The following is an 11,397-nucleotide window of genomic DNA, read 5'->3' as shown; positions in this document are numbered from 1 at the left end:
TTCTTGCCTTAGTTTTGGCATTTGACTCAGCTACTGTTTATCCAAATTTAAGAAAACAGGAAGGCAGATAGTTCAAAGTCATGGTAATAGAGTAGCCACTAGGTTAAGAGTTCCATTCTAAATTCTTTCCTTAGGAACAGAATAACAATCCTAATTAAGGGTTTTTAGATAACTTGTTTTGTTACTAAATTGATATAGATATCTGAGTCCAGATCTTAAATTTTAGTTGTTTGGTTTCCATAATAAATTGGGGTTTATGTTTCCTTTTGGGGAGCCCTTATTAAAGCTCTAGTTTTAACATATCAAGTTACAGGATTTGAAATGATTTAATTATGTTTCCCCCATAATAGCTTTATTGAGGTATAATTGACACACAATAAACTGCACACATTCAAAGTGTACAATTTGATGTTTTGACATATATATACACCTATGAAACCATCAGCACAATTAAGACAATGATAACTATACATAAAAATTTCCTTATAATCCTTCCATGCTGCCCCATGAAGCCACTGATCTATTTTCTTTTACTATGGATTAAAATGTATAGTAGGCAGAATTTCAATTTATCCTCACCTGAGGGTATTTTTTTTTTTTTTTTTTTTTTTTAGAGAGAGAAGAAGGGGGTGGAGAGAGAGAGAGAAACATCAACCAGTTGCCTCCCATATGCATGATGGAGAATCGAACCTGCAACCTAGGTCTGTGCCCTGATAAGGAATCGAACCCGCAACCTTTTCGTGTACAAGATGCTGTGCCAACCAACTGAGCCACCAGCCAGGGCCTACTTCTTTTTGAGTGAGCTTTGGTGGTTTCACACAGTGTATCCATTTCATGTGAGTAATTGAATTTATTGGCATAACCTTCTTCCTAGTATTCTCTTTTTAATCTTTTAATGTCTATAGAATCTGTAATATTCTCATCTCTCTTATTCTTTATATTGATAATTATGTTTTTTCTCTTATTTATCTGATTAAGCAGGCTAGAGTCTTATAAATTTTATTGAGCTTCTCAAAAACAAAACATAGCAAAAAACAAAACAAAACAACACGCAAACACAAAACAGCTTTTGGTTTCATTGATTTTCTCTATTAAATTTTTTTTTTTTTTTTTTTACCAATTTCAGTTCTGATCTTTACTCTTTCCTTTCTTTTGCTTAATGTGAATTTACTTTTTTCTTATTTTTGTAGTGTCTTAAGGTGAAAGGTGAAGTTACTGTTTTGAGACTCTTTTCTACTATAGGCATTTAGTGCTATAAATTTCTCCCTACAAACTGCTTTAATGACACCCTGCAAATTCTGATAAATTATTGTGTTTTCCTTTTCATTTAATTTAACACATTTTGAATTTCCCTTTGGTTTTTTTTCTTTCACCCATTGATTATTTAGAAGTGTGTTATTTAGCTTCCAAATATTTGGGTTTTCCAGAGGTCTTTCTGTTACTGATTTCTCATTTAATTCTATTGTGATCAGTAATTATACTTTGTATGACTCACATCCTTTTAGATTTGTTGAGATTTGTTTTGGGACCTAGAATATGCTCTATCTTGGTATATGTTCTACCTATACTTGAATAGAACGTTTATTCTGCTGTTGGTGGATAAAGTGTTCAATACATGTCAATTGGATCAAGTTGGTTGATATTTCTTTTTAAAACTTGTTATCTGTACTGATTTTCTGTCTACTAGTTCTATCAGTTATCAAAATCTCTGACTATAACTTATACTCATTCAAACTGAAGGCAAAGGCAGGCAGGCTGTGTCCACGAACCTCCACTGGTGTCTCTGTGTGAGTGAGGGTGTTGTGTTACTCCCACGGGTGACCTAAGGCTCCTTAAAACTTGGTTAGATCTTTAAGCCACCCACATAAACATGCTGTCCAAACAAAAACAAAATGCTGGCTAGGAAAACATAGCCTCAAGGCAAATCCTTTTTCCATCCCCCCCACTCCTTTTCAACCTCACCGCTTCCCCTATGATAGTCCTATATATAAATTCTGTAGTTATCCTGTACTTCTGTTGGGGAGCAGCAAATTAGTAGTTGAACATGGTTCATATTCTTTGATGTTATAAAATACAAAAATATCAGATTATTCCTGAAAATTCTGAACAAGTCCATGGAAAGACACAGATTGTGAAGTTTTGGAACTCACAAATTAGAGAAGTGTAGAGATCACCTGCATCATCACACCTGTCTGGGGTTCAAGAGCTTGCTGAGTTCAGGCGTCAAAACTTTCTGCCTGAAACATGATCCTGTTTGCTATTTTGTCCCTCACAGCGGACATATAACAGAGAACACTGAGAGCTAAATTTCTTGTCTGTACATACTTTTGCACATTTAACTACCTTACAATAAGTTTTGGTATTTTGAATATCTCGTTTTAAAACTTAGTGTGAATAATAAATTGATAACATTTAAAAACTTCACATCGGTGTTTAGGTCAGAGAGATTGTATGGAGTTACCATTTATAGATGGCTAACGACACCTCTCAGGGCAACGTCAAGGTTGTTGTATGTGGACAGTTTCTTGAATTACAGCACAGAACTTTAATACCTACCTCAGGAATGATAGGGATCCTAAATCGGCAGTCATATTTACTAAAGAAACCTAGAGTTTTCTTAGATTACCAACCTTAGCAAGACAAGAAATGTCAGGGTGACAGAGTTTAAGTGGCTCTTTTCAGATATGTTACAAGGATTCTCTATATTTAAAATGCAAAACAGCCTCCCAAAAGCTGTTTAATTAAGTGAAAGTAAGTCTAGTCCCTTTGGAACCAAATAGTTCAGTGAGCAAATACATATCAGCAAGTGCAGGAAGTTATTATGTGCTTCATGGACACCGTGACACGCTATAACCCCGTATCAGGGATCCTAAACAGTGATTGGCTGAGAAAATGATCAAACTGAGTTTAAATTTCTGCAGGTACAAAATTATCATGCAAAAGTCCAGGACAGTGTGCCACTCAGTCTCCAAAGAAAAAGATAAGAAATCCTGGATTTTCAAAGTCCCTTTGAAGGCTTTTAAGGTAAGATGAAACATCCTCTTTACTCAGAACCAACAGTTGTCTTTAGAAAGAAATTTGAATTTCAATGAAGCCCCCTAGATTTTAGCAAGTTAATAACCCTGTATGATTAGATTTTTTCCTCTCCTTTTGACTTGTCAAATCAAGAGTTTGTATTAAAAGATAATGAGAAATTATGTGGTAAGGAATACTAATTCCATCTAGCAAAATATTGCATTACTGAAGAATAGGTGCTTTTTATTCCCCCCACAGCCAGTGTGTTAAAACATCAGTTGCTAATAGAAAGAGTATATGTAAGATGAAGCAAATATTTCAAATTTAAAATATTAACAACAGAATGAGTGATTAGAATCTCTTATGTATAATTCACTAAAGTTTCATTAGTTATTTATATCCAGAAAAACAATTTTTAAGAACCTTGAGTCTAGTTAAAGCCATTTTTTTTTTTTAGTCTCACCATTGCAATGTAAGATGTGATGGGACTGGATGAAAAAGGAAAGAAATAATCTCTTCCTCTTCAACTTATTATTATTATTGTCAATCCTCACCTGAGGGTATGTTTTTATTGATTTTCAGAGGAGTGGAAGGGAGAGAGGGTTAGAAACATCAATCAGTCTCGAGCGAGGGCTGAACTCGCAGCCTTCGGGTGCGCGGGACGAAGCCGCACCAACCGAGCCGCCTGCCAGAGCTGCTTCTCTTTTAAATAGTAACGACAGTAACCTTTAAACACTGACTCTATTAAGAAATTAACATGAACTTGATTTAACACATCATATTACATTTATTTCAAAGCCTAATCCAGCCAGTCATAGGGCTTATGTCTGTCTCTAGGACTCAGTATATGGCCCACGTTAGGCCTTCAAATGTTTGTTGAATGAATGAATGAATCACAGTTTCCATATAACTTCTTAGTCCCTAAAAAAAGAAAAATCAACATTTGACCTAAAAAACTAATTTTTTGGCCAATTGACATTAGGGTTTTAAAAGCTGTATTAAAAACACTTCTACTTAGAATAGCTAGAGATTTTGACTTCTGTCCCACTCCTTTTCCATTTTACAATATGATAGGTTTGAAAAAAGAAAGACACGTTACTAAAAAATTGGCAAACTGAGGTGGAAATTTGATAATTCTCTGGTTGCTTTGGTTAGTTTCGATAAGAAATTAGATAACTCGGATTTTAAAAATCCAGCTTGGGCTTTTAAACAGGGCTTTAATTAGGCTTTGCTTTTTGCCTTTAAAAAATTTGTCCAAATTAACTAGGTAATTGTTAAATACATGAAATAATCTAAAGGGGATTCAGACAATTCTTAAGCCTCTGCTTTCAGGCTGACAAAACTGAGGCCACTTCTATAGGAGTCTTTTGAGCCATTTACCTACTTGTGGAGACAGTGACGAGCACCACAGGGCATCGTGCAATTGCTCTGGAGTGGATCTGAAAGGGAGCTAATGTGGCCAGATTTCTGGATTGCAGTTTAGAAATGGGCTGCACATAACCCTGGCCTTCACTACAGGTACCTTCCAGGGTACCATGGCTCCTCCAAATCACAGTGTAGACTGGCCTTCTGCAAAGTCTATGTAATAATTAGGCTGGGGACTACGAAGTACGGTATAACCCTTGCTTACTAAACAGCTGCCTTTCAACATCTATGCCCAGAGCTCTGCATTATACTTGTCCTGAGGTCTCCTCAGCCTTGTTTTTAATCTACAGTATTTTGGAAGGAGGTTTTGACTTTCTGCTGGACAGCTACAAGAGTAAGTCCTGTCCCCCTTTTTAAAAATCCTCACCCAAGGATATTTTTTTCCATTGATTTTTACAGAGAGTGGAAGGGAGGGAGAGAGAGAGAGTGTGAGAGAGAAACATTGATTTGAGTGAGACACATCGATTGGTTGCCTCTCACACGAGCACTGACTGGGGCCCAGAACTGAACCTGCAACCGAGGTACATGCCCTTGACCTGGGGTATGTGCCCTTGACCTGGAATAGAACTTGAGACCCTTAGGTTCGCAGGCGGATGCTCTAACCACTGAGCCAAACTGGCCAGCTCCCTCCTGCACCCCACTTTTTTCTCTCTCTGGAACTGTGTCCTCTCTCCTGTGAAGAAATGCAAATAACTCACTGAGATTTTATTATGTTTCCACTATCAACACAAAATTCAATAAAGGCTATTTTATAACACACAGTATTTTAATCTATAAACCAAGTGGGAGTTCATGAAATAGGAGTAAAACTTTCCTTCCTTTCTATAGTAATGGTATCATTACATCAAGCAATCCAATTTGCAGTAAATAGGAATTTAAATTTTTGATTCACATGGGCTATATGATGTCTATTCCAAGGTATCAAAATGTATATTAGACCATTTCTGAATGTGAGTCTAACAGGAATAAAGGATCATATATTTAGAAGTCCCTTATAATAATTGCTATAATTTATTAAGAGATTGCTACATACCCAGGACAGTGCCAGGTATTGCTTACACTAATAAGTATTTATTAATCAACAATATTCATGAAAAGTGTTTTTCTGTGCTGTGGATTGGACTACAATGATCACTAAGACATGCTCTTGGGTCTCAGGAGCTCTCAGTAGGGCAGGGGAACGTGTAAGTAGTCAAGCTATTTGAAAACAGTACAATAAACTAGCCATGAGGTATGCAGAAGCTGATGTGTGCAAAAAAGAGACACCAAATGCCCTCTGAAATGGGGCCAGAGAAGGCTTCTCAGAGAAGATCTTTCTGCTTAGATAGTTGGGGTAATCCTTAAATGCAGGTATTATTATCTCAGATGGAGGAAACAAGGCTTAACAAAATCCTTACATTTCTCAAACTCACACTGCAAGTAGCAAAGGTAGAATTCTAACCCAGGACCCTAAATCCAAACGCCATGTTCTTTCCATTAGCCTAGGCTCCCTCTCGTCTGTCCCTTACAGTCTAGAAGAGCCCATGATAAGTGTTTCATCTTTTAAACACGGTCTTAGCACAATTAGTTAACACTTGATTAAAACTATTCAGAAAAGAGAGATTATTACCATCAAGAACAGCAGAAGGACAAAGTTATGGTTATAACTTTGTGGCTACATGGCTGTTCCCCTTCACTGGCAGAGGCAGAAAGAGTCTAGGTGGCTCCATTGGCGCCGAGCCTGATGATGCCCATATGTCTCCATGACCACTCTAGGTATGTCTCTATGACCACTCCAGGGTGTTCTGGAACACTGAGTCTTGACAGCCACCTTCTCATGTTCGATAAATACTCCGTGCCCAGGAAGAAGGCAAATGCTTACAAATGAAATAATACATTACTGTGGTTATTATCTTTTGCTCTATAAGTAATTTTGTGCTATTCTTTTTTTAAAAAAACAGCCATTAACTAATATTTCTAAGGAAAATGAAGATAATCATATATTTTTGCATTTGGGCAGCAGCATGGGCCATTCCAGTAAGTATGCCTTCCTCAGAAAACCTCCTTACTTTGCTATCTCTTTTACCTAACATCATACATATATATGTATATATTTACTTAAGACTTCGCAGATAAGCTGAGCCTAAACATTTAGATTTGCATGAAAGACTTGACAAGATATCTCTGGGGTCTCAACAAAACCAAACATGACTCCAAGTTCATGCTCCCATTCTTCCAGTCAAAACTCATGCTGCTCAGAAGGATTCTTATTTAAAAATTCATTCAGGTCAACTTACATTCCATGTCCAGAAATCATGAAGACTTCGTTCATCTTTGCTCATGCGCTCTGAACTTCATTCTAGTATCAATGAAAGAAGTTTTCAAGAAAGAAAAATATGGAAAGATAAGATTTTTTTTTTTTAACATAGGAGAGAACTAACATTTTTACTCAGAGAGTTATTTTTTATATGCTCACTGTAGAAAATTTGGAATATACAGATAAACACCAACAAAGAAAAATTAAGAAAATTCAACCATTTGTAATATTATTAGCCAGCCGCTATGGTGAAAATTTTGATATGTTTTCATAATACCAAACACTTTGGTATTTATGTAATTGAGTATTTTCTCAGCTATTTCAAATATGCTCTGAAAGAGCACAGAAGTAGCCTATTACTTGGTTTTCCTTCTGCGCTGGCTCTGGTCATGCCAAGTATTCTCCGAGGGGTTTTGGCCAGGTTTGTACTTAGGGTGGGTCTTGTGCTTTGCAAGAGGCTATTGTACAGAAATACCAAAGGTCTATCTTTTCATCTTTAGAAAAGAACGTTCCTCTTCTATAGTTGAGATGAATGGCCTGGTTAATTCTTCAATAAAATTGGTAACACCATTGTGAAAACTATCTGTATGCTAGTTTAAATTCCATGTAAGCCTGGTAAAAAGTCATTTCTCTTTTCTACGTGATTGGAGCATACTTTGGCCTTTGTGTTATATCTTTTTTTCTTCATTTAGGGAAAAATGTGTGTGTGTATCTGCGCATGTGCATGTACACAAATTAAAAATGTTTTCAATTTTGGTAGGTTCCTCAAGTCAAGCCATTGGAGAGATATGCTGTTGGCAAATCTGTGAATTCAAATCTTCCAGTAAAATCAAAAGTGCCAATGCAGGTACAGGATATAAAATGTGTTTCTAAGGTGTTCTTAGATCCCATTACCTTCCAAAACAATTGATGGCTTTTTAGTTTGCATTACTTCAAAATGAGATTCACTATTTATTTTGAATTGTTTCTTTTTCAGGATGAGTTAAATGCTAAAGATACTACCAAAGAGAGTGGTGTCCTCATGCATAAAAATGAAATGGGAAGGCATCAGTATGCCAAAGATGGCTACAAAGCAGAGAGAAATGGCTCTGAGTGGGCAGAAGTAGGAGGAAGAAGTTCTTCTACACATTCCATGTTAGTAAATGAAGAGGGGAATCATAAAGATCAGAACGGGGGCACAGGAAAACCAGAAACATACGGTCATGATGGGATACATGGAAAAGAAGAGAGTACCACATCCAATGATATTAGGGGACAAGTAAGCACTATTGACAATACTGGAGCAGCAAAGAGGAGCAATATTCATAGAAATGCTGATGAGAATTTGAAAAGTGGGGATGTTGGAGATGCAAGTCAGAGTGAGAATGGCACTGTTGTTAAAGAAGATGAACATCAAGTATCTGGAAGCAGTAATAGTACAGGCTGGGAGGGTGGAGCAGATGGGAATTCCTGTAGAAATGAGAGTGAAACAAGTGAAATAACACCTCAGAAAGAAGGTGAGAGAAACGGTCATGAGGAGGCAGCCGTAACACCAGGGGCTTGCGATAGAGAAGATGCTGGTCTAGATAATTCTGATGGGAGCCCTAGCGGGGATGGAGCAGATGAGGGTGAAGACGGGGGCTCTGGTGATCATGAAGATGAAGAAACAGGAAATGGAAAAGAGGGCACTGATAACAGCAAGGGCCAGGAGGGTCAGAGTCATGTAAAAGAAGATGACAATGATACTAGCTTAGGCCAAAATTCAGTTAGTGGTGAAGACAGCCCTGAGGACAAAGAAGATCCCCATGATGTGGATGGAGACGATGTCTCCAAGAGTGAGGAGGATTCTGATGGTATTCCAGAAGAAAATGATAGCCCCAAAATAGAGGACATCCAAAAACCCAGTCTCAGAGAAAATAATAATGTGAATAATGGAATTACCCAAGAATCAAAGCCAAGTACTAATGAGAAGAGCCAAGATAAGGTTAGTTTGTGAAGTTGGTTTTTTTAAATGGCAGTTTAAATTCTCCCCTCCACAAACATAATCATGACAAGCAGTCATGTATTTTTGTACCTAAATTACTTGAATATTTGATGGGAAAGCCAGAGTTCGTACTAGACTTTGATATAGAACAATTTAAAAAATCAGACATTTCTGAAAACTTGGTCACAATTCTAGAAAAGTCTTCCTATGCTAAATAATGGCTGCACCATGTAATGGTTTATAAAAGTTCCTACTGGGTATAAATGTGGATGGGTTGTTATAACCTAAACATTAGAGCATTTTCAAGTGCTGAATACAGCACATTTTCACTAACATGTTTCTGAAGTACTGGAAGCTAAACTTCTGTTTCTCTGGTCACTTTCCTCAGTCATTTTTCCTCAGACCAATGCGATTTTCAGCATAACATTTACGACTTAATCATTCTTTTATCCATTGTTCTATAGGGAACAGAAATAGAAGGTCCCAGCAGTGGCAACAGAAACAATATTACCAAAGAAGCTGGGAAAGTCGATGGTGATAAAGAGAGTAAAGGACAACATGGAGTGATTATGGGCAACAGAAGGACACAAGGAGAGGCTGACAACATGCAAGAACCTGGTCAGAAAACAGAACCTGGAAATCAGGTTGAACACGGCCAAACAGATAGTGACAGTAACAGTGATGGATATGACAGTTATGAGCTTGACCGTGAATCCATGCAAGGAGATGATCCCAACAGCAGCGACGAGTCTAATGGCAATGATGATGCCAATTCTGAAGGAGACAACAACAGCAGTAGCCGAGGAGATGCATCTTATAACTCTGATGAATCAAGAGATAATGACAATGACAGTGACTCGGAAGGAGAAGATGAGGACGGTGACAGCACATCAGATGCTAATGATAGTGACAGTAATGGCAATGGCGACAACGGGAGTGATGATAGCATATCAGACACAAGCAAACATAAGTCAGACAGCAGTGGTAGTAGTGACAGTAGTGGCAGTAGTGACAGCAGTGACAGCAGCGACAGCAGCGACAGCAGTGACAGCAGTGACAGCAGCGACAGTAGTGACAGTAGTGACAGCAGTGACAGCAGTGACAGTAGTGATAGCAAATCAGATAGTGACAGCAGTGACAGTAGTGACAGCAATGACAGTAGTGACAGCAGCGACAGCAGTGACAGCAGTGACAGCAGTGACAGTAGTGACAGCAGTGACAGTAGTGATAGCAGTGACAGCAGTGACAGTAGTGATAGCAAATCAGATAGTGACAGCAGTGACAGCAGTGACAGCAGTGACAGTAGTGACAGTAGTGATAGCAAATCAGATAGTGACAGCAGTGACAGTAGTGACAGTAGTGACAGTAGTGACAGCAGTGACAGTAGTGACAGCAGCGACAGCAGCGACAGCAGTGACAGCAGTGACAGTAGTGATAGCAAATCAGATAGTGACAGCAGTGACAGCAGTGACAGCAGTGACAGTAGTGACAGTAGTGACAGCAGCGACAGCAGTGACAGCAGTGACAGTAGTGATAGCAAATCAGATAGTGACAGCAGTGACAGCAGTGACAGTAGTGATAGCAAATCAGATAGTGACAGTAGTGACAGCAGTGACAGTAGTGACAGCAGCGACAGCAGCGACAGCAGTGACAGCAGTGACAGTAGTGATAGCAAATCAGATAGTGACAGCAGTGACAGCAGTGACAGCAGTGACAGTAGTGACAGTAGTGACAGCAGCGACAGCAGCGACAGCAGCGACAGTAGCGACAGTAGTGACAGCAGTGACAGTAGTGACAGCAGTGACAGCAGTGATAGTGACAGCAAATCAGATAGTGACAGCAGTGACAGCAGTGACAGCAGTGATAGTGACAGCAAATCAGATAGTGACAGCAGTGACAGCAGTGACAGCAGTGACAGTAGTGATAGTGACAGCAAATCAGATAGTGACAGCAGTGACAGTAGTGACAGCAGTGACAGTAGTGACAGCAAATCAGATAGTGACAGCAGTGACAGTAGTGACAGCAGTGACAGCAGTGACAGTAGTGACAGCAGTGACAGTAGTGATAGCAAATCAGATAGTGACAGCAGTGACAGTAGTGACAGCAGTGACAGCAGTGATAGCAGCGACAGCAGTGACAGTAGTGACAGCAGTGACAGCAGTGACAGTAGTGATAGCAAATCAGATAGTGACAGCAGTGACAGCAGTGATAGCAGCGACAGCAGTGACAGTAGTGATAGCAAATCAGATAGTGACAGCAGTGACAGCAGTGACAGTGACAGCAGTGACAGCAGCGACAGCAGTGACAGTGACAGCAGCGACAGTGACAATGACAGCAGTGACAGTGACAGCAGTGAAAGCAGTGACAGTGCATCTGACAGTAGTGATGAGAGTGACAGCAAGAGCAAGTCTCGTAATGGCAACAACAATGGAAGTGATAGTGACAGTGATAGTGACAGCGAAGGCAGTGACAGTAATCACTCAACCAGTGATGATTAGAATAAAAGCCCACAAGAGTCCTTGTGTGACAGGAAATAAAGATTTCCCGGGCAGTAGGAGAGGGGAGCAAGAACCAGAAGACCCGCAAACATCCGCAGCAACGGGAACGAAGCCGCATTGGCGGGCTCAGTCCAAGGCCCCCTCCCTCAGAGGGAAACCTGAATGTTCCGCCTTTGGCACATGCGTGCTAGAAACATTCT

General features: G+C 39.2%; 1 protein-coding gene and 1 long non-coding RNA gene across 2 annotated transcripts; one reads left to right on the top strand and one right to left on the bottom strand.

Moving 5' to 3' along the window:
* Positions 1–3,782: 3,782 nt before the first annotated feature.
* LOC107537168 (uncharacterized) lies at positions 3,783–6,784 on the bottom strand. Its single transcript, XR_015714384.1, has 2 exons — positions 6,717–6,784; positions 3,783–3,936 (listed from the first exon to the last, which is right to left on the bottom strand). It is a non-coding gene; the product is annotated as an uncharacterized LOC107537168 (long non-coding RNA).
* DSPP (dentin sialophosphoprotein) lies at positions 6,406–11,197 on the top strand. Its single transcript, XM_016213113.2, has 4 exons — positions 6,406–6,456; positions 7,497–7,583; positions 7,713–8,699; positions 9,164–11,197. Exons 1-4 carry the CDS (start codon positions 6,406–6,408, stop codon positions 11,195–11,197), a joined length of 3,159 nt encoding a protein of 1,052 aa, XP_016068599.2.
* The last annotated feature ends 200 nt before the right edge of the window (positions 11,198–11,397 follow it).

This window comes from Miniopterus natalensis, chromosome 1, assembly GCF_054644295.1.
Source record: "Miniopterus natalensis isolate mMinNat1 chromosome 1, mMinNat1.hap1, whole genome shotgun sequence".
Classification (NCBI taxonomy): domain Eukaryota; kingdom Metazoa; phylum Chordata; class Mammalia; order Chiroptera; family Miniopteridae; genus Miniopterus; species Miniopterus natalensis.
Note: the sequence above shows the minus strand (reverse complement) of the source record. Positions and strands in the feature narration are given on the sequence as shown.